The following is a 21728-nucleotide window of genomic DNA, read 5'->3' on the forward strand; positions in this document are numbered from 1 at the left end:
ACCACCACCACCACCACCACCACCACCACCACGCTGCCGCCTCACGTCGACCGCGCTTCTCTCGCAGAGCTCGCGGCCGAGCGAGTCCGCGCCGCCATCGCATCGCACGTGACGGAGGAGCGGCCGAGCGAGGCGTCCTCGGGGCGAGTGTGAACGGCGTCTCCTCACGGGCGCGTGTGTGAGCAGGAGTGGGCGAGCGAGGCGTGCTCCGAGATGCTGCGCGCGAGCCAGCTGGCCGGCTCGGCCAGCGGCGAGGCCGGGCCGTCCTCCTCGAGCGCGCCGCTGCTCGAGGAAGAGCAGGAGCGGGCCGTCCTCCACGTGCTGCACAGCAAGCTCAAGCAGGCGCCGCCGCACCTCGCTCCCCCACCGCCCTCCTTCCCGCGCGCGCCTGGCCCACACGCGGGCCGTGGCCGCAGGTGCTCGACGCAGCCGAGGCAGCCAAACCGCCGAAGGCCGAGGCCAGCGGCAGCGGTGCCAGCGAGGTGCCCGCCAGGAGAGGAGGACCCGACCGCGGCTCGAGAAACTACCCTCCAGACCCATCGCTTAGATCCATTCTTAATGCTAGCGCCGCAGCGCGCGGGAAATCGTAGGCAGATGCCGAGAGCACCGTTTGTCGGCAGTGGCCAGAGTGACAGCGGTATGTATCATGGACAGTGTCTCTCGTTATAATACGGTTACGGCAAAACCGCGAGATACGCCGGGAGTGGGGTGTGTGTCTGTGTGAAAGTCTCTTCTCAGGCTAGAGTACCTCTCCATTATGTGCCGCGCTCTTGAAATACGTTCAGAGGGTTCGGTGACTGAACCACTTTAAGTGGGGACGAATCAGCGAGAACTCGCCTCTCCACCGTGTACGGCCGTACTCCCCCCCCAGACTCCCTGAGCACTGTGCACATGCACACTGGTGTCTGGTGTCTCCGTCTGGACTCTGCACTCTCCACCCTTTGGTCTCACGCACACACACTCTGTGCGCGTCGCACTGGTTTGCATTCGCGCGAACCCGCCTCTGGACTGCCTCTCGGCTCGCTCGAGTTGAGGCGGTGACCACCCATGAGAGTGACTTACCCAGTCCCGGCGATCATCAAGCCCCTGGGAGCGTCACCTTGCCCTCCTTGATTTGCGCCCAGAGCTCTGGCGTGAGCTCGCCCATGCTATCGCGCGCCGTCGAGCCGTCTGCGCCCGTGCGAACGTATTGGACCTGCGGGGCCTGCGACAGCGACGACACCTTCTCGCCCGGAGCGGCTCCGACGTGCCAGAAGTCTGCAAGCACGCGCATACGCTCGGCGATTCGCGCGTGCAAGTCCGTCGAATTTGTCAGCTCGTGTGCCCTCGCCAGCGTCATTGCCGCCTCCCGTGTACGCCCCTCGGCGAGGAGCGCCGAGCCAACCAGGTAGCCAACTTGCGAGTTGGAGAGCTCGAGCGCGCCCGCCTGCCTCAGCCGCAGGCCGGCCAGACGAGTGAAGTGCGAGGAGCTGCCGTGCAGCGCAAAGCGCAGCTCCTCGATCGCCTCTTCGGCGCGGCTCGACGCGTTGAGAGCCATACCGAGGTTGAAGTGCGCCCCAGCAGCCGGCGCCATCGACTGGATGTGGTGTGGCGCGCGGCCGTGCAGCTCGAGCACGCGGCGAAAGGTGGCCTCCGCCTCAGCGTGCTTGCCCAGGTTCATCTCGCACACGCCCAGGTTATTGTGGAAGAGCACCTCGTCCGGGCTCAGGCTCACCGCCTGCCTGAAGTGCTGCAGCGCCGCGCCGTGCTGCCCTTTCTCCATCTCGAGGTTGCCCAGCTCGTAGTGCGGCCAGGCATACTCGGGCGCGAGCCGCATCGCCTTCTCGTACGCCTTGGTTGCCGCCTCGAGGTCGGGCTTCTCCGGGTGGCTGAAATACTTGTACCGCCGGCCCCATTGCGAGCTCACGAAGGCGCGCAGCAGCGTATCGCCTGCCGCCTCGCGCCCCTCGCGAACCGCAGCCAGCCCATCGAGCAACAAGCCGCCCTCCTGGCGATCGACCCGGTTGAGCTTCCACCGTACGGTGCGCGCGGTGGCAGGCGGCCACTCCCCCGCTTTGAGCTGCTCCGCTAGCCGGCGCGCCTCGTCCAGTTGCAAGACAGAGCTCGAGAAGTTCATCGCCGGCTTGAGCGCGGCGTGGGAGGGAAAGAAGTCGGCGCTCTTGACAGTTTGGAAGCAGCCGCAGCTTGAGTCGGACTCCTCGCGGCAGGCGTGAACTTGATCCTGCAGAGCGCTGTAGTCGATGCGCGCAAAGTGGATCCCCAGAGGGCGGATAGCGCGCAGCACGCGAAGCAGGAGCGGGTGGCCGGGCTGGGCGACGCTGATAAGCGAGTCGGAGAGGACGTGATACGCACTGAGGCTTCCGTCTGGGCCCCACTCCTCCCATTGCTCCGACGGCTCCTCAAAGATCTGTAAGACTGAACCTTCGAGAATCGGGCCAAACGCACGAATGGCCTCCACGTCCGCGTCAGCGAAGATTCCCCCGTGAGCGTGGAGCACCAGGTATCGGCCAGCGTCCTCGCGCTGCACGTGTGTTGGCAGTGCGTGGAAGGTTTCGACGAACCAAGGGTACGACTCGTTGACAAGGGCTGAGAGAGCCGCTTCATCCCACAGCCGGTAGCTCCAGCCGGGGTTGTGTTTCATCCATGTGGCGCGCAGCTGCTCGCTGTGCGGAAGCACCTCTCCGCGACGATGGATCTGATGCAGCAACTGGGGACTTGGTGTCTGTGCAGCGTCGGCAGCGCACGTCGGGTCGCGGTTCAGGAATGCTTGAGCCGTCGATGCCGACTCGGGGAGGCTGCACAAGCTGAGGGCGGTGACAAGAGAGAACGCCATGGACAGGCGCACCCTCGTTTGTCGGCGGCCGGCTCGGCGGGCACTCGGCGGGCGCTTCCACGTTCCACGTCCACACCCGCCAGCACACACCGGCCCCAGGGATACCCGGCGCGAGACGGACAGTCTCTGAAGGCCAATTATTCACACCAGAGTAAATACGTGCGGTTCGAAGTGCACACGCACGTCGGTCTGTGCCGCTCGCTACCGGTACCGCTGGGGCGTCATGTATGTTGAGAGAGAAAAAGAAAGAAGGAAAACTGACAAGGGGAGGGGTGTGGTGCGCTAGCCGTCGCCCACCCTTGGGCGTCCGCCTCTTCCTATCTCTCTTCGCAGTCTCTCGCCGATTCTCGCTGCAACCTTCATGCCACCTCGCGGACGCGGTCGTCCCACTCTCGTCGTTCTCTCCCTTGTCGCTTCTTCCTCTGTCGCGTCGCTCTCCTCTCACTGCCTCGTTCTGCGACGCCGCCGCCGCCTGCCGGTCCCTTGTTCTCGCGGCTTCTTTCGCCTTTCGGCGCAACTCCGCCCTCCTCGCGGCATATTTTGGCCCCTCGAGTTTATCGAGCTCTCCTCGCGCAAGGACGACTCTTCTGACGCCCACTGCGATCATTTGCCGCCAAGTCATATCGTTGCTCAGGTCCACTCTCTCTTCGAACACGTGTTGAGAGAGAGATTTTTACCAAAACACGGAACAATTTTTTTGTCATGTTTGTTTGTTATTCTGCGTCAGAGAGCTCTCATCAGACACCTCGCGTGTGAGAGGACAGTTCGACGTAGCAGCTCACATGGACGTCCATGTGCTGGCTGGCGGAGGAGGCCGCTGCCGTCAGTCAGTCGACAGGAGCCGGCACGTACGTCTCGTCGGCCAGTGCCCTGGGCGCAACCATTTTCTCGCTCGTGCGGTCTCTTTTTCGCTACGCACTTGGAGCACTTGGAGTGCGGTCATCAACCTCACATCCAGGGCCGGGGAGCTGAGGAGCGCACCCAGCGGGCCGGATGATCGGTATCAGGTTGCGGGCTAGAGAGCCCTAGCCCTGGGGGGGTGCGCGTTCGCAGGGAAAGGGCCGTAAAGTAAACACGGGTCTCCGAGGGCTGGCTCCGTGTACCGGGGTTCCCCTTAACTGCAGAACGCCCCCTCTTACTCGGAGCTAACGAACACACAACACTGTACTTCACATACGTACATACACGGACACCAAAAGTGTTTTAAAAACTTAAAGGTGGCAGTCCGGGTTCTGTGAAGAGGGTCGCTGGTCGAATGCGAGCCAGTTCGCTCGCGACGCCGACGCCGACGCCGCCGCCGGAACGACCGCGGCGGCCGGTCGAGCGGCCGCCCCGGCCAGCGGCCGTATCGAGCCTGCCCGTCGCGAAGGTGCGGACCTCACGCGCCCCACCGGCCGCCCGCGCCGCCGCGCCCACGTCGCTCTCTCGAAGCCGAGCGCCACGCCGCTACGACTCCCATCGCGACGACTCCCGTGCTCGCTCCTGGCGCAGGCGATCGACTCCTGACACCCATCGAGCGGATGGGCGCGTTCCCGCCGCGACCCGGTACTCTCGAACGACTTTTGAGGGCAAAAGGTGCTGCCCGAGCCCATTCCCGCCGCCCGCCGCCCGAGATCAGCTGCCACCGGCCAGCGCGCGCGCGGAGACCTGCCGCGAGCGCCTCCGTGGCCCTAGCTGGGGTGATTAGCAAGCGCCTCGGCACTTTAGATTCGCCCCTCGGGCTTTTCCGCGCGCGTGATCAGTCTCGCGTTCTCTCCTTTTTCAGGCGCCTGTTTTCGGCCTCTGAAGAGCAACCGTCGAGGCGTCGATGCTCGCCTCCACGCCCGCGCCAAACCTCCGCGATTGGGGCGCCTTGTCGACGGGATCAATTGTGATTCCGGGCGTATTTTTCTGGTATCTTACTCGCACGTCGGCGACTCTTAGTCGCTTCTCCGTGCTAGGAGGCCTCTGTTTTGTGTCCGTGAGGACTAGATCGAAACTAACATTTCGGCATATGCGAATGAAATCGCCAAAAAATGCGCGTTCACTCACAATTCATGTGTATATGAACGGTGCCGACGGGTTTGGCGAGCATCGAAGCCGTCCAGGCGCAGCAACGCGACGGTTTCGGAGGCCGACGGCTCCGAAAGAGCCTCCCGAGCGAGGCCGGCGCGGTCACGGTACCGTGGAGGCCACAGACGTCGCCGGAGCGGCACTCCCGGGGCGCCACTCCCTCACCCGGTCAGGGGGGGCCAACCACAGCCCGCCTCGCCGTCCGTGGAGCTTCCGTGGTCCGCCGCTCCGGCTTCGATTTTCGACCCTCCCGAGGCTGCTAGAGCAGCCCCGCGGAGCCTCCCGGATGCACCAGCACACCGTCGTCCAGAACGCCGGCGCACGCGCTGCCCAGTGACTGGGCGGGTCGGCCCCGACTAGGGGCGGGCCCAGCCGCGCGGAGAAGACCATCCCACTCGCGGTTCGTCGCACCGTCCGCTCCGGTTTTCGTCTCGAGCGGGTCGTGAGACGGCCGCGAGAGCGAGCACCGCGGTCACGGTACCGTGGAGGCCACAGACGTCGCCGGAGCGGCACTCCCGGGGCGCCACTCCCTCGCCCGGTCAGGGGGGGCCAACCACAGCCCGCCTCACCGTCCGTGGAGCTTCCGTGGTCCGCCGCTCCGGCTTCGATTTTCGACCCTCCCGAGGCTGCTAGAGCAGCCCCGCGGAGCCTCCCGGATGCACCAGCACACCGTCGTCCAGGATGACGGCGCACGCGCTGCCCAGTGACTGGGCGGGTCGGCCCCGACTAGGGGCGGGCCCAGCCGCGCGGAGAAGGCCAGCGAGCTCGAAACACGTCGCCGCGGCCGGCCGTTTCGCAAGCCTGAGCGGGTCGCCAGACACCCGCGAGAGCCAGCAGCTAGAGCGCCGTCGTAGCCGCAGATCGAGTCGAGGAGCTTGATGTCCACGGTAGCAGTTGTGGAGAGCGGTGGCACGGTGCGTGTAGACGCGTCGATTGAGGGCTCCCTTTCGAAACGCGACGGGTACGGCATGACAACTGCCATACAGTTTTACGCCGGCCAGCGTGAGAGCACAACAGGGAGCCGGCGACCCGTACGCTTTGCGCGTGGCGACTGGTGGCTGTCTGGAGCTCGTGTGAGCTGGGCCGACGCGTGTCCGAGCCGAGAGGACCAGCGAGCGACCACGTTGGCGATGAAGCTTGGCGGCCGGCGCCTCGTCGCCAGACGTCACAGCGGCGTGGACGTAGGAGTGTGCGGCGACGAGTGCCGGCAAATCCGGCCCAGTGTGGCCGGCAGCTGCCTAGCGCTGGCCTGTGGCCGGCGCCGCGGTGGCGGAGAAGGCGTCTCGCCGCCGTGGCGGCGGTCGGCAGGTGCGAGCGTGATGCCATCTTGCGGGACGACACCCGTCTCGCAAAACCCGGACTGCCACCTTAAAGCCGTAAGTTGTGAGCAAAATGGGGTGTTGGTGACTGTATTGAGAAGAGAGTGCACAGGAGAGAGAATGCTTGCACGTTGTCTGTCTTAGTATATTGAGTACTCTTTTTCGACACAAACCACACAGAACATTACGCTGCTCCACGACTACAGGGTGTGTCGGAAGACCGGCCGCTGCGGCGCTGGGGGGATCCGACCCATCCGAGGGGCAAGATCAACAGCCAAGCGCAAGCCACCATTCTCTAGACCGGACGCGGAACCATCCACATAATCACTGGCTCGCGGCAGTAAGGGCACTCTTGCATCAGCTCAGAGCATGGCCCGCAAGCGCACAAGTGCCCGCACGGAACCGCAGCATGCGACTTGACTCTCGCGAAACACACGATACACGTGGTATCTCCCCCCATCGTGGACTCGGGGGCAGCCGGCCGCCCCGTGTCGAGGCCGGCGTCCGCTAGTGAGACGGCAGAACGCGGCTCGGTGACTGGCAGATGCTGCTCCGCCGCCTCTCCCGCCTCTGGCCCGATCAAGCGCTCGATGGCGCTGACCCGCTCCTCGAGGCTGCCCGCAGTCGCCGCGCCGAGGCTCACCTCCAGCCGCTCGACACGCAGCGGCAAATCCCCGCCTCCGCCGGTCGACTCGCTGCTCACCGCCTCCTCGCACCGCGACACCCGACGCGCCAGCGCCTCCTCCGCATCCACCTCTGACCGGCGCAGCGCCTCTGCCAGCTCCGCATCCTCGCGCAGCGCCGCCTGCTCTGCCGCATCCGCTAGCTCTGCCGCCTCCCGCTCCGCCCGCCTCGCCGACTCCTGCTCAGCAGCCAGCTGCGCCGCCCTCTCCTCCTGTGCGCGAACCTCTGCCGCAGCCTTCGCCTTCCGCTCCTCCTCGAGTGCGAAAGCAGACGGCGCCTTCTTGGCCTTGTTGTTCTTCGCTTTGGCCTCCTTCTTGGCCGCCGTTGCCTCCGCCGCCTTTGCGCGCCGCCTCGCCTTCTCCTCCTCCGCCCTCTTGTCCGCAGCCTCCTTCTCGCGCAGCGCCGCCTCTGCCTGAGCGGCTTTGCGCTCCGCCGCGGCCGCCCGCTGCTCCTCTCGCTGCGCCTCCTCAGCCGCAAGCCTCTCCGCCTCCCTCGCCCGCAGCGTCTCCTCTACTGCCGCGCGCTCAGCGGCCAGCTTCGCCTCCGCCTCCGCCGCAATGGCTCGCCGCTGCTCCTCGAGCGCCGTCGCATCCGCCGCCCGGCGCGCCTCGTACGCCGCTCGCTCTGCTTCGCGCTGTCGTGCCGCCCGCTCGCGCTCTCGCGCCGCCGCCGCCGCCTCCCGCTCACGCTGCTCGCGCCGCCCCTTGACCTCGAGCGCCTTCTCTGCCGCCTTCTCCGCCGCCTCCGCCTCCCTCAGCGCCGCTGCGTGCTCTGCGAGAGCGCGCACGCACCCGGCGTGGTCCATTTCAGGAGCACTGGCGGCGTCGGCAGTAGCTTGCACCTTGGCCGCCTCCTCCTTGGCAATCTGCAGCGCGGACTTGCCGTCTGCAGCGCGAGCCTTTGCATCCGCGCCAGCCCGAAGCAGGCGGAGCACGACAGCGGGGTGGCCTTGGATGGCGGCGGCCATCAGCGCGGTGCGGCCTTTGCTGTTCTGCAGGTTGACCTCTGCGCCGCGCCGAATCAGCAAGTCGACCACCCGCTCGTGGCCTTCCCACTCGCTCGTGGCGGCGATCATCAGCGCGGTGACGCCGTCTCTCCTCTGCAGGTTGATCTCAGCGCCGCGCCGCAGCAGCAGCTCGACCACCCGCTCGTGGCCGCCGACGGCGGCGTCCATCAGCGCGGTGCTGCCGTCGCCGTTCTGCAGGTTGACCTCTGCGCCGTGCCGAAGCAGCAAGTCGACCAGCCTCTCGTGGCCTTTGTTGGTGGCGAGCATCAGCGCGGTGCTACCGTCGCTGCTCTGCAGGTTGATCTCTGCGCCGTGCTGCATCAGCAGCTCGACCACCCGCTCCTGGCCTTTGTCAACGGCGAACATCAGCGCGGTGCCGCCGCCGCTGTCCTTCAGGTTGACCTCAGCGCCGTGCTGCAGCAGCAGCTCGACCACCCGCTCGTGGCCTTTGTCAACGGCGAACATCAGCGCGGTGCCGCCGCCGCTGTCCTTCAGGTTGATCTCTGCGCCGTGCTGCATCAGCAGCTCGACCACCCGCTCCTGGCCGTAGCGGGCCGCACTCATCAGCAGCGTGAGGCCGCTCGCCTTGCCTCTCTCGAACGTCGCGTCGGCCCGCCCGCCGCCCTCGAGCCACGCCAGCACCGCCTCCTCCTCGCCACGCTCAGCAGCGGCCACGACTGCATCGGAGCAGCTCAGGGATCCTGCGCCGCTGCTAAGCTCGAGTGCATCCGGCGGGCCGCTCCTCACCATGTTGGGTTCCGGCTCTTTGGGGGTAGGGGCTCACGTGCGACACGTGCACTTGGCCTCGCACTTTGTTAATGCCGCATGGCTCTCCCCGACTACAGTGTACAGCGGGGAGGAGTGCATTCTTCTCCCACGGCAAAGCGCCGGAATCAGTACCGCACACCCTAGCGAGCGAAATCCTCTTGCCCTCCCATTCGGCCTTGCCTTTTGCCAAGCAGCCGCCCGCGCCGATGGCCTCCCACCGCATCGGCGCCCGCGTCGCGGGCCTCTCGCCAGAGCAGCTGTGCGCCATCATCGAGGCGCAGGCGGGCGCGAGCGACGCCGCGCTGCGCGTGGCGGAGGAGCACGCCGCACGGCTCGTGGAGCAGCCCGAGTGGATCCTCTCCGAGGTCCTCCTCTCGCCGGACCTCGCCCCGCACATCCTCGCCCACCTGCCGACCAAGGAGCACGCCGCCAAGGGTACGTGCCGCGCGTGGCGCCGCGGCTGGAAGGAGACGCTGAAGAAGCGCGAGAGGCCGCGCCTGCACGTGTTCGGCGGCGAAGACACCGATGGACGCGTCATCAGCTCGGTGGAGCGGTACGACTTTGCTACGAATGCGTGGGAGGAGGAGGCGATGGCGCCGATGCTGACGGCACGAAGTTTTGTCGGCACGGCGGTGCTCGATGACAAGCTCTACGCGGTGGGCGGCGAGAGTGAGGCTGAAGGCGCAACTTCCAACCTGGTGGAGCGGTACGACCTGGCTGCGAACGCGTGGGAGGCGGTGGCGCCGATGGCAGAGGCGCGGCATGCTCCCGCCGTCGCAGTGCTCGACGGCAAGCTGTACGCTGTGGGCGGATCGAATGGCGAAGGCTATGCCCTCAGCTCGGCGGAGCGGTACGATCCTGTGACGAATGCGTGGGAGGAGGTGGCGCCGATGGCGACGGCGCGGATTAATCACGCCACGGCGGTGCTGGATGGCAAGCTGTACGCCGTGGGAGGATACAACGACGAAAACGGCTACCTGTGGGATGTGGAGCGGTACGACTTGGGTACGAATGCGTGGGAGGCGGTGGCGTCGATGGCGGAGGCGCGGAGTGTTCATGGCGTGGCGGTGCTCGACGGCAAGCTGTACGCTGTGGGCGGGTACGACGGCGGCCGCCTCAGCTCGGTGGAGCGGTACGACCCGGGGACGGATGCGTGGGAGGCTGTGGCGCCGCTGACGCTGGCTCGCTTCGGGGCCGGGGTGGCGGCGCTGGAAGGCAAGTTGTACGCTATGGGCGGCAGAATCGAGGAGGACGACGAGGCTGCTGAGCTGGACAGGCCGGCTAACACGGTGGAGCGGTTCGACCCGGCCTCGAACGCCTGGGAGGAGGTGGCGCCGATGGCGACGGCACGGACCTTTCCTTTCGCGCTCCTGATGTAGACTTGTAGAGAGGGGCATAGGTGATGTTCTCGAGGTGAATATCCTTTGGCCGCGTTGGGCTGTGAGCTGTGAGGGGCCGCTTTTATGGACCCGACGGGACGGGCGAGGGCGAGACGAGACGGAGCTATGAGCGCCTCGCCGTCCTCGGACCTCGCTGCTGGCATGTTGTGCGAGTATATGGGACAAAAGCGTCGAAAATGTCCGAAAAAGCGTGTCTCGAGTTTGTTGCAGCTCCGCAGCCTGCGCGCGCTGCCGGGACGCACCGCTCGCGCGTTCGGCACACTCGGTGGACCCCACCGAGTGTGCCGAACCAACAGGAGTGAGTAGGCTCGACGCCGTACTCGAGATGGAGCTGCAGAAAGTACGCCGCCGAGCGTGCCACCGACGGCGTCCCGGCGGCGGTGATGGAGTGTGAGACCTGAGGCTGCGGAGGTGACGCCTGAGGTACCGGCCCGTGCACAGCGACTCAGCCGGCGACCGCCACGGGCTCAGACGAGACTTGTCGACTCGTTCCGGCTCAGCTTCACCGTGGTCATCGGGCGTCTGTCGACGTCAGGACCACCCATACAGCTCGCGGGTTTGAGGTCGCAAGAGCCAAGATGGTGGCGTTTGGACATCCCAACCATCACACAAGACAGCCTGTAGGTGATGGCGGGACGGCGCAGTGTTTGTGGCACTCAGCAGTAGGCACCCGCGGCACGGCCCCGCTGTCGGCTCTCGCGGGCTGCGGAACCGGCCCCAGAGGGAGCCGGTCCGGGCGAGTGTGGCAGCTCCTGCGCTAGTATGGGCACCCTCTATCATAGCACTACTGATCCTGGTCATTAGAGCTGCCAGGGATAGCGTCAGGAGCCGGTAGGAGTCAAAACCTCTCATATTTGAGACATCGTGGCCCATATACTCGCACAACGAGCCTGCTCGCAGGACGAGTCGCTTAGGCGGCTCGTCCCGTGGTGTACCTCTGTGTTAGTGCCAGTGCGCGCCGGTCCCGTGCCCAGTGCTGTGCGAGGGGATTGGAAAATTCTTATCTTGCTCTCCCGAATTTTACAAAAGAAGAATTTTAAAAAGATCTCAAAAGAAGAAAAACGCTCGAAAGCGGCCCATACGCTGCCATTTTCAGCCACGTCGGCCCTCGCGGCCGCGACGCCCTCGTCTACCCAGCCGCCAAGTCCTCGTTGGCAAAAACGAGCTCGCGCCCGCCGTAGCCGAACGCGTCGCGGTGCTCGTGATAGATGCGAGACAGCTCGGCGCGGTAGAGGGAGTGCACGCGGGCAACCTCGGCGTCCGTGGCGGCGGCGGAGGGTGCGGCGGCGGTGGCGATCGGGTCGCCGATGACCAGATTGAAGGGCACGCGCCGTGGTACGGGCGTGCCGTACCGCCCGACGAAGCCGTTGGACGAGGCGCGCAGGGTGCGCTTGAGCCACGAGGCGAGCGGCCGCGGCAGCAGCCGCACCGCCTCCACCGCGTCCAGCTCTCCAAAGACAAACATCGGCAGGACCGGCACACCAGACCGGACCGCGAGCCGGATGAAGCCGGTCCTCGTCCGCAGCCGCACCACACCGCGCGGCTCGTCGACCGAGTTGGCCTCGTCGAGCCCGCCCGGCCAGACCACCACCGTCGCGCCGGCGCGCAGCAGCCGCTCGCAGTTGGATCTTCCGGCGTCCACCGCGCCGAACCAGAGCGTCATCTCGCGCACGAGCGGGATGCGGAAGAGGACCGACGCGCCGAGCATGCGCCACGGCCGCCGGAAGAAGCGGGCGAGCCGCTCCGAGCGCCAATAGGTACGCTGGAAGATGACGGTGCCGTGCGGGTGCGCGGCGACAAAGTATTGCCCGTCCGGATCCACCTTTGCGCCGCCATGGACGCCAAACTCCCCAAAGTAGGACTGACAGGTCGACTCGTAGTCAAAAAAGTTCCACAGCGCGTCGAAGCCCTTCCAGCCGGGATAGCGCTTCTCCGCCGGGTACAGGTAGAATGGAAGGTAGACGCAGACGAGCGCCCACGTCCACGGAGAGAGGTGATAGAGGTGATACGCGAGCAGCGGGAGGCTGAGGATGCCGAGGACAAGGTGCGCCGGGAAAATGACGCCGACCACCCACCACGCCTTCCAGGTCTCGGGCGGCAAGTCCTTGCTGGGCATCGGCGTCGTGCCTGGACCCGGCTATCGGCGAGATGCCGGGTGTCAGAGGTTGAGCCACCGCGATTCTTTTCGGGACTTCGTGCCAGTGCGCGCCAGTCCCGGGCCTAGAGTGGAGGGCGCTTGGGTCTAAATTTAGTGCGGTGTGAAGTGTTTATCTACTGCATCTTTAGCGCACTTTACCGCAAATTTAGCGCAAATTTAGCGCAAATTTAGCGCGAGTTCACTGCGACTTTACATCCAGATTTAGCGAGGTTTAGTTAGTGCGTCTTTAGTCCAGCCGCTCAGTAGGATCCAGCCGCAGACCCTCGCTGGGCCTCCCTCCCCCTCTCCCCCTGCAGTTCCCTGCCCACTCGCAAAAGTTCCCCGTCCCATCCCCAACCGAACGAAGGTTCAGCTGAATATCAACCTCCAAGGTGCTTTCCGGGCTGCTTCTCCGGGCCCGCCGAGCGGCAAAACGTTTGCCGGATTCGTGAAGGGCCGGCATACTCTGATGCTCACGTGCACAGTGTGATTCTGCAAGCAGTCATCCTCCCATGCCTCGCGTATAGTGCATAGCATCGGCATCGAGCTATTGAGCATTTTCTTCCTCGGTGTATTTGCCATTGCACTTAGGAGGAGGTGCATGGCTGGGGCTGGATCCAACATGCTACGAGGACACGCGTATGTAAAAAGCTGCTTGCGGTGACTACATGGATCATTGCCATTTGGCCGTTTCTGTCCTCGTGGTCTGGATCCTTCATCCTTTGGTTCAACACATTGGCTTTGAAATTCCAAGACCGACCCTCACCTCTACTCTATTACAGCTGGTGGTCACGGGCACAGCATGGGTTGTGCGGTCGGAGGTGGTGCTTGCGGTGGCGCATTCAACTGTGCTGGTCCTCCTCTCGGGAATCGGTTATGTGCCTGTGCTCAGTCGGGAGATCTTGCTCTGGAGGGCTGCATATCTGTCTAGCCTCACTGGGAGCCTGCCTTTGCGCTTTGGGTCATGAGGGCAGGGGCCAGGCATCTCCTGTGGTGCATTCTTGGCAGCCAAGGAGCAAAGCACGCGGCCCTGGCTAGCTGTGGTGTGGCTGGGAAGCCGTGCTAAAGTTGCGTGCCCGCACTAAAGATGCGGGACCCACACTAAATAAATGTACTGCAGCTGCCTAAATTGGACTAAAGTGAACTAAATGTGGGCTAAATTGGAGATAAAACACACTAAATATGTGCTAAATATGTGCTAAATATGTGCTAAATATGTGCTAAATATGTGCTAAATATGTGCTAAATATGTGCTAATTATGTGCTAAATAAATATGTGCTAAAATATGTGCTAAATTTGCGCTAAATTTGCGTTAAAGTCGCACTACACACGCACTCGAACACGCACTAAATAGCGCACTAAACTATCACTAAAGTTCATTCACGCGCACTAAATTTAGACCCAAGCGCCCTCGTAGAGTTTTGTTCATCGTGGCCCCGCCCGCCGGTCACAAGAGAACGTAGCTTCATTGGGCCCGAACCCTGGACCAATGTCCACCGCGCCGGGCACGCCGCCTTCGCCGTTCGCGGAGGGCGGCGAGAGAGTTGGTTGTTATGAGGGCGGCGGCGACGTCCCTGCGAGCATTCTGAAGGCCGCCGAGGATGGCCAAGCGGGAGCGGTGCTGTCGTGGTTCGACGGCGGCGGGTGGACGCGACATCCGAGTACATCTTAAAGAGCGGCTCCCGTGGGAGCGGAATGACGCTGCTGATGATCGCGATGGCCAATGGCCACGCGGAGCTGGCCGAGGCGCTTCTGCGGCGCGGCGCGGATGTCTCATTGCAGACCAGCGATGGCAGCTGCTATGCGCTGGGTCTCGCCGCCGTGAACGGCCGCGAGAACCTGGTCGAGCTGGCATTGCGGCACGGCGCAGAGATCAATCAGCGACCCCGCTCGACCGGCGTCACTGCGCTGATGCTGGCCGCCGATGGAGGCTACGAGCGGGTGGTCGACACGCTGATCCGGCACGGCGCAGAGATCAACCTGCAGGCCAACAACGGCGACACCGCGCTGATGTTCGCCGCTCTCGGCAACCATCCCGCCGTGGTGCTCCGCTTGTTGCGGGCGGGCGCAGACATGAAGCTACGCACTGCGGCGGGCAAGACAGCGCTGCAGTACGCCAAGGAGAAGTGCCACGCCGAGTGCGTCGAGGCTTTCAGAACGCATCTCGGGGAGGTGGCGGCACGGCGCGAGGCGCCGTCGGCCGAGGTGGGTGGCGCAGGGGGGGGCGGCGCACCCGCAGGCGAGGCGGAGGCGGGCGCCAGTGCCGCGGCCTCTGCCTCGAGCAGCGAGGGCGGTGCGGAGGCCGCGCCGGGCAGCGAGGCGGTGCCAAAGGAGGTCGTGCTAGCGGCTGAGCGAGGCGAAGAGGCGACGGTGCTGGCGTGGCTCGACGGCGGCGGGCGGGTCGACGAGAGGTTCGAGTACACCTTTGGTGACGGCTCTCGTGCGAGCGGCATGACGCTGCTGATGGTCGTGGTGGCCAATGGCCACGTGGAGCTGGCTGAGGCACTTCTGCGGCGCGGCGCGGATGTCTCGTTGCAGAAAAGCGACGGCAGCACCGTGCTGATGTTCGCCGCCTTGAACGGCTACGAGAACCTGGTCGAGCTGGCACTGCGGCATGGCGCGGAGATCGACCAGAAAGGCCCCAACGGCATCACTGCGCTGATGGAGGCCGCCTACGATGGCCACGAGCGGGGTGTCGACACGCTGATCCGGCACGGCGCAGAGATCAACCTGCAGGACAACAACGGCGACACCGCTCTGATGCTCGCCGCTGACAACGGCCATACCGCCGCCCTTCTCTGCCTACTGCGGGCGGGCGCAGACATGACGCTGCGCTCTGAGAAGGGCAAGACCGCGCTGCAGTACGCCAAGCAACAGGGCCACACCGAGTGCGTGCGCGCCCTCGAGGAGCACGCGGCGGCCAAGGAGGCGGCCGAGAAGGCGGCGAAGGAGGCGGCGAGGGCTGCGGGGGCGGCGGAGAGGGAGGCGCAGAGGGCAGCGGAGGAGAAGGAGGCGGCGCGGCACGCCGACGAGCTGCTGGCGGAGGTCGAGGCGGAGAAGCGCGCCAAGGGCAAGAAGGGCAAGAAGAAGAAGAAGGGCGGCGGGGCGGGCGCGGTTGGGCCGTCGCAGGAGTCCGAGGCGCCGGCAGAGGGTGATAAGGCGCCGTCGGAGGCAGACGCAGCCGAGGCCGCAAAGAAGGCCGAGGAGGAGAGAATTATCAAGCTTCTCGAGAAGTGTCACGAGGAGAGGATCCGGCTCGGCATCACGGCGGAGAGCCAGGCAGCGGCGTCGGCAGCGGTGGCCGAGGCGGTGCGCTTGGACGCTGAGGCGGACGAGGCGGAGGAGGAGGCAGAGGCGGACGAGGAGGCGGCGGCGGCGGCAGAGGCGGCTCGGGCGGCGGCGGCGCAGGCGCAGGCGGACGCCAGGGCAGCGCTGGAGAAGGCCAACGCGGCGCTCGCGGACGCGACGGCCGCTGCAGAGGCGAGCGCTGCTGTTGCGGCTGCTTCGAAGGCCAAGGCGACCGTTGCCAGGATGGCCGCGGATGCAGCCGAGCAGCAGCGCTCGTGACGTGAGAGCTGCTCGAGTGGCTCTCAGGATAGTATCCCGTCGATCACAATCTGTCCGCCACGTGGCGAGACTGAGTGAGAGTTAAGGACAATAGTGCTTAGTGGTGACTGCACTAGAGTCTCCTCTGCGTCACTACGAATCCTCACCCTCGAGGGAAGTTTTTTCCTTATGCTGCGGGGCTCCTGTCCGAACGAACGGCGTTCTCATTGTGCAGGTCGAGGGGGAGAGTTGTTAAAATGGTAACTCTGGACACGACCCCGCCAGGCAGATAACTGTAATGTCCCGCGAGCCGGCCGGGCGCGGGCCGCGGGTTCCCGGCGGCCGGCGCGCCGAGCCTCTCTTTTACGGTAGCGGGTAGGGACGGAGTTAACAGCATGAGTGAGGCGCCAGCTCTAGATCTCTAGTCCTAAAAGCTGTCTGGCCACAGTCCACAGCCCACACATAAACAGCCTCGTCCACATGCATCGCGCATCCTGCATGCCTACTATCGTACACCACTATACAGTGACAAGGCCTCAAGGCTCGTTGTAATCTAAACAGAGAAAGGATGACTAATCATTGGTGGACGAGGGAAAGGGGGGGGGGGGGGGTAATGTGCAAAATGTTACATGCGCCTATGCCATGCGCAATCGCGTACCTGCATATGCACCCGTCGCTCACCTCACTCGAGCAGGCCCAGGGCGCCCTCCAGGTCCTCGTCCTGCAGCTTTGCCTCGAGCACGCCGAGGCGAGTACAGTCGCGGCCATTGGAGCGGATCTCGGGGAATTTCGGCACCTCGTCGCAGCTTGGGTTTATGAATCCCTCCACAAGTGCCCACACGCCGGTTGGTTCGAGGTTTTCAGCAAGCGCTATCATTTCCCCCGAAAAGTCGTCCCAGCTCTTCGCCTCCTGCTGCACAAGATCAACCATTGCCTCTTGAAAGAATTCGCTGTCGTCGTGCCATCGGCCCGAGACCGGGTCTTGCACACTTGAGCCAGCGAAGTAGGACGACTGGGACGCAATTTTGACGAGGTCACGATAGAGGCTCGAGAACTTGGGATCCTTTCCGACCGTTTCCTGATAGTCAGCCCAGATGGCGTAGTAAGTGGCCAAGGCTTCGATACACGGATTGGTCACTACGGACTCGACTGCGGTAACGGCGTTGGTCAAATCTGGCACACAGGTGAGCTGGTCGGCCACAAAGTCCTTAAAGTTTTTGCCGATCGATTTCACCGTCTGCTTGGCCAACTTTTGGGCAAAGGCGAGTTCGAATCTCGCTCCCCTGAACTTACTGACTTTTGAAGCGATTCGCGCGGCGGTCACTCCTTTCATCACGCCTTGTTTCGCTGCTCGCCACGAAAGATTCGCCAAGCCGCCCGTGAAGTAGAACATGGCTAGTTCAACAACGACCGAGAAGACGTTGGCAAAGTTCTGTAGTATCATTTTGTCGCAACCAGCAGCATCCGGAGTGCACGCAAGGCCGCATTTATACGGCATGCCCGCCGGACAGGGCTTCTGGGGCTTTGCGCAGCTCACCCCAATGTCTTTCCAACTCACCCTCTGCGACTTCGCCCTCTGCATCGGCACTCCACCCTGCGTGAACAATTCCCACTCCTCAACGTACTCGTCTGGCGGACAGTCCGGTGTGCAAATACAGCAGCCAAAGTTGTGGGTGCTGAAGCCATTCCTTGGCTGGCAGGGCTTGTAGCAGAGTCCTCCCCATTCCTCCAGACCAGCATCGCACTTCAGGTCTTGCGCGTACGTGTCACACTTCCACTGCCAGGGCCACTTGCCCGTGCATCTTGTGCAGAGCAGTCCGGTGTTTTTGTAGCCGGATCTGCATCCCTGTGGGCGCATGACCTTGCCCACGCCACGCCCGTACTCTGCCGAAGTTGGCTTTTTGCAGAACAATCCGTGGTCGGTGAAGCCAGGCGGGCATGGCATGTAGCCCCTCCAGCACTGGCCAGGCGATCCGCCCAACTCGGGGCCACCACGGAAGCGGAGAATGTCTAACGCCCACTGCCTGATTGCATCCTTGCGCTTGCATGCGTTTAGTTGGTCCTCGTCTGGCGGCGGCTTGGGAGAGGGCGGCGGCGGAGGCGGCGACGGTGGTGGCGACGGCGGCGGCGAGGGTGGCGGCGGCGACGGTGGCGGCGGCGGTGGCGATGGCGGCGGCGACGGCGGTGGTGGGGAGGGGGGCGGCGACGGCGGTGAGGAGGGCGAGGGCGGAGGAGCCGACGGTGGTGATGGCATCAGGGGTGGTAGGTGGCCGCACTGGCTCAAGCAAGGGCTGACGTCGCGGTGATAGCACATCAGCTCTTCTGGACCAGTGAGGTTATACGGCGGCCGAGCCTCGTTCAGACCGAACGGCCACTCCTGGCCGGTGCATTCGGGGACGGGAGGGAAGTCGTGCACCGTGTCTGGCACACGACCTCCGCCGCCGTCGTCGTATGTTGGCGTTCCGCCGGCGTATTCCCAGTAACACGGGCGCGGTCCTTCCAAGTCCTCGCATTTTTCGGGGACCTCCGTGGACTTGTAGTTGTAGGTGTACTGCTGTGGGTGATGCTGGACCCGCGGGCACACCCATTCTGGAAATGCTCGATAGTAATTGTCGAATGGGTGTTTCCAGAATTCGCTGTCTTTGTAGACCGTCCTGACAGACCCGGTTCCCTCCAATTCTCCTTCATCTGTTCTGTAACGATCGGGATAGTATCGCCCATCGAAGACGGTAGCACGTCTGTCGTTGATGTATCCGCTGAACACCCCGTACTGTTCACCATCATAGCGCTTGCTGTTATCATGGTATGGACCGATTGCCCGGTCTGAGCCCCAGTTGTAGCAGCAGCAAGCGTCCAGGCCTGGATCGGGGGTGCCGACAACTCTGCCGCCCGACAAGCGTGGTGCAAACTCTGACCCCCCCGAGCCGCCCACAGCGTCGCTGTTCCAGTATATCCCGCTGTTGTCCGATCTGAAACAGCCCTTGCGCCAGTACCGGCCGTTCCCACTGTTGTCATCGACAAACACATCCCCGGTAGCCTCGGCTGCTGCTTTGCATGCCTCTTTGGTCGACGGAGAACCTTGCGCCGGCTGGGACGGAGTATTGTGTACCTTGCCATCTTTGTGGGCCCGGTGCGAGCTCCAGCGATAGTAAATGCGGCAGATCCCGTCGACGCAAGCCGGTGGGGGCGGCGGGGACGGAGGCGACGGCGGAGAAGGCGGAGGCGATGGCGAAGGAGGCGGAGGCGGCGGGTAGAACGTGAAGGAGCCATCTGCAGAAGGGCCAAGCAAGGTGCACCAAGCCTCACAGTAGACTGTCACATTCCCGTGGGCCGTTGGATCTGCCCGGAGGACACCGACGATGGTAACGTTGCTGTCCCGGCTCACGTTCCACGTGCTTTTATCATCGACACAGCACGACGCGTCCGAAGAGTCGGTGTAGCAGGAGACTTGGGCGTTGCCGTGCGCGACTAGGAGGACTTGAAAGGCGGACTGGTCCGGACCTTGCGTTACGCGGACCTCGCAGGGCGCACCGCTGCCATTGATTACCAGAGTCTCGTCCGGCGGCTGGGGGAGACTGCCAGTCTCAGGCAGGCAAAGCAGCTCATACTGCAGTCGTGCCTGCTGGCCGACCGAAAGTGGCGTAGACTGGTCGGCCCTGCACGCTGCAGCCTCGAACGATTCCAACGGAGCGAGGCAGCGGCAGAGAGATGAGTAGTTCGCCACATCCTCGATGCTTTGCTCCTCCCCCATGCAGTCGCGGTAGCTGTCCATGAAAAGCAGCATCTGCGTCTCGTTGCAAAGTGGCAATGGAGGTGTTATCGGCGGAGGTGGTGGTTGAAGTGGGGGCGGCTGCGTCGGAGGGCGGGAGGGCGGCGGGGGGGGCGGGGGGTTGGGCGGATGCATTGTATCGATTTCGATGTCAAACGTCCCTCGCAAGCCAACCGCGGGCAGGCGTTCTCGTAGGGTGCGATCCATCCAGTCAGAGAGGAGGATTGCCGTCTCTGCCAGAGTCTTCCCTCTGCCCACCACCAGCGATGACGTGACCTCGACCACGACTTCGGCCGAGTAGGTGAGCGACACGTTCGTCGCGTCAAAGAGGAGCTCGATGTTTGGCTGGGTAAGGAGAGAAGTCTCAGGAATGACAGCAGAACGAGGCAGTCGCTGAAGCAGCTGGATGTTTGCAGTCTCTGCCGTTTGCTCCACCACGGTACATAGGAACGAGTACTTTGCACAGCGCGTGGGAACTTGGTCGAGACTGGGCGTCGCAAAGGAAACTGCGGTCGAAAGAAAGAGCTCGGTGCCGTCAAAGATTCCGTCCAGCGCATCATAGACACTGCTCGCCTTCTGCAGCGTCAGATTCGAGGCGTCGAGGAGCAGCCTGCCTCTGCGGAGGCCTGTGCTTGAGGCCGTCGCGAGCGCCCCGACGGCAAGCGGCTGGAACGGCATGGGAGGGAAAGGTGGCGCCGGAGGCAGCGGCGGCGCCATCGGTGGCAAGGGCGGAGGCAGCGCGGGTGGAGGCGGCGCTGGCGGCTTTGCAGATGGCCGAGGACTCTCCTCGACAGGCCGGTCGGCTGGCGCCGACGGCGCTGGAGGCAGCACCAGCTCCACCCTCGGCGGCGCTGGCGGCTTTGCAGATGGCCGAGGACTCTCCTCGATAGGCCGGTCGGCTGGCGCCGACGGCGCCCGGTCCGTTGGCGCCAATGTGAGGCCCAGGCCCAGACCCAGGGCGAGACCCAGCGCTACGAAGGCCGCCACCCCGAGTACGACGCAGCGGCGGCGAGAACGCTGGCTTGCCACTGAAATCGAGCTCTTGTGTGAAGCCATGTGCCCAAGGCAGAAACGGACCGAGGAAGTCGAGCGCGTCCATGGCGTGCCATTCATCAACAACCGCCGATTTTCATCGACATTCTCTCGAGGTCTCATTGGCTCCTCATCGCGCAAACCAACTCTTTCGTCTTGACACAGTCGCCTGTTTCTGTAGACAGCGCGTGTTTTGCCGATTTTTTGTCTCTCGAGGTCTCGCGGGAAATTAACGGCTGCGGCAGGGGCTGGCTGTGGCTCCTCACATCGCGCAAACATGCCAGCTCTTTGGTCTGGTTGAGGCGCGTCTTCCATCACGTCTGTCGTCTCCCTTTTGGCCCCCTACCTAAACGGTCTCAGACCTAGAATGGCATTCTTCGAAATAGAATGGGAGCCGCAGCGGCCCGTAGCGGCGCCCCCTGCGTGCCCACGGCCACCCCGGGGCCATGGGACATCCCCCCGGCCATCGGGGATGCTTGGTTCATCCATTACCCCATTTATACGGGCTGTGTTGCGGCGCGCCTCGAGACGCGCAGCGCAGCGCAGCGCGTAGACCACAAAACAGGTCAGAAGACGGCCGTGGCGACACCCGCTCTCTGAGCGACAGCCCCGCAAAGGGCACTCGCTCGCAGGCGAGGACTACGGGCAGCACAGGCAGCAGCAGAGCTGGCGGTCCGTCTCCCCGCCCGCTGTAGCAAGTCGGCCCCAGCGTCACGGCCGGGACGGGCCAGGAGCCGCCCGGCTCGACGAGATCGACGAAGAGGACGAAGACGAGGACGAAGACGAGGAGAGGACTACTCGAACTTGGACGAGGACTCAGGCGAGGCGCAGGACTCGGAGACCGGGCAGGGAAGCGAGGACCATGACTAGGTGACACGAGGAGTAGATGTGACACAGGTAGACCGCATTCGCGCTGTCTGCTCACTTCTGCCGCCCGACCCTTTCGCCCGCCCACCACTTGCGAGCACAAATCTCACACTTCCACTGCCCTCGCCACAGGCGGCGACGGACGGACATCCAAGGCTCGAACGGCTGCAGCGGCTCAACGGCCGCCGGCGGCCGTCGTGCGTTTGCTTTCGCCATACGCGGCCCCCGGCGTCTGCTCTGGTTCGCCGGGGCGGGGGGGAGGACTCTCATTTGCGGACTGTTGGGCTTCTCTGTGTGAACTGGCGCTGTCGCAA

The 21728-nt window shown here is 64.3% G+C and overlaps 6 protein-coding genes across 6 annotated transcripts in view; 3 read left to right on the forward strand and 3 right to left on the reverse strand.

The window, feature by feature from the left end:
* EMIHUDRAFT_237965 (hypothetical protein) overlaps positions 1-559 on the forward strand; it is a gene marked incomplete at both ends in the record, with an annotated part of 1676 nt that extends 1117 nt beyond the window's left edge. The window contains 4 exons of the mRNA XM_005777389.1: positions 68-108; positions 187-318; positions 417-482; positions 548-559. Coding sequence (XP_005777446.1) covers positions 68-108; positions 187-318; positions 417-482; positions 548-559 — 251 coding nt within the window. The remainder of the gene's footprint in view (positions 1-67; positions 109-186; positions 319-416; positions 483-547) is intronic.
* Positions 560-1078: 519 nt separating this feature from the next.
* On the reverse strand, positions 1079-2833 carry EMIHUDRAFT_115643 (hypothetical protein; the record flags this gene model as incomplete). Its single annotated transcript, XM_005777390.1, has 1 exon — positions 1079-2833. One exon carries the CDS (start codon positions 2831-2833, stop codon positions 1079-1081), a length of 1755 nt encoding a protein of 584 aa, XP_005777447.1.
* Positions 2834-6499: 3666 nt separating this feature from the next.
* On the reverse strand, positions 6500-8761 carry EMIHUDRAFT_237968 (hypothetical protein; the record flags this gene model as incomplete). Its single annotated transcript, XM_005777391.1, has 2 exons — positions 6500-7339; positions 8738-8761. The coding sequence occupies 2 exons, from the start codon at positions 8759-8761 to the stop codon at positions 6500-6502; spliced, it is 864 nt and encodes a 287-aa protein (XP_005777448.1).
* Positions 8762-8868: 107 nt separating this feature from the next.
* On the forward strand, positions 8869-10463 carry EMIHUDRAFT_237969 (hypothetical protein; the record flags this gene model as incomplete). Its single annotated transcript, XM_005777392.1, has 3 exons — positions 8869-9097; positions 10231-10327; positions 10400-10463. 3 exons carry the CDS (start codon positions 8869-8871, stop codon positions 10461-10463), a joined length of 390 nt encoding a protein of 129 aa, XP_005777449.1.
* A 728-nt stretch (positions 10464-11191) lies between these two features.
* Positions 11192-12178, reverse strand: EMIHUDRAFT_115645 (hypothetical protein; the record flags this gene model as incomplete). The annotated part of the gene is made up of 1 exon (XM_005777393.1): positions 11192-12178. One exon carries the CDS (start codon positions 12176-12178, stop codon positions 11192-11194), a length of 987 nt encoding a protein of 328 aa, XP_005777450.1.
* Positions 12179-13163: 985 nt separating this feature from the next.
* Positions 13164-15767, forward strand: EMIHUDRAFT_115646 (hypothetical protein; the record flags this gene model as incomplete). The annotated part of the gene is made up of 2 exons (XM_005777394.1): positions 13164-13242; positions 15199-15767. The coding sequence occupies 2 exons, from the start codon at positions 13164-13166 to the stop codon at positions 15765-15767; spliced, it is 648 nt and encodes a 215-aa protein (XP_005777451.1).
* Between the last annotated feature and the right edge of the window lie 5961 nt (positions 15768-21728).

The sequence above is a fragment of the Emiliania huxleyi genome, assembly GCF_000372725.1.
Source record: "Emiliania huxleyi CCMP1516 unplaced genomic scaffold EMIHUscaffold_260, whole genome shotgun sequence".
NCBI lineage: Eukaryota > Haptophyta > Isochrysidales > Noelaerhabdaceae > Emiliania > Emiliania huxleyi.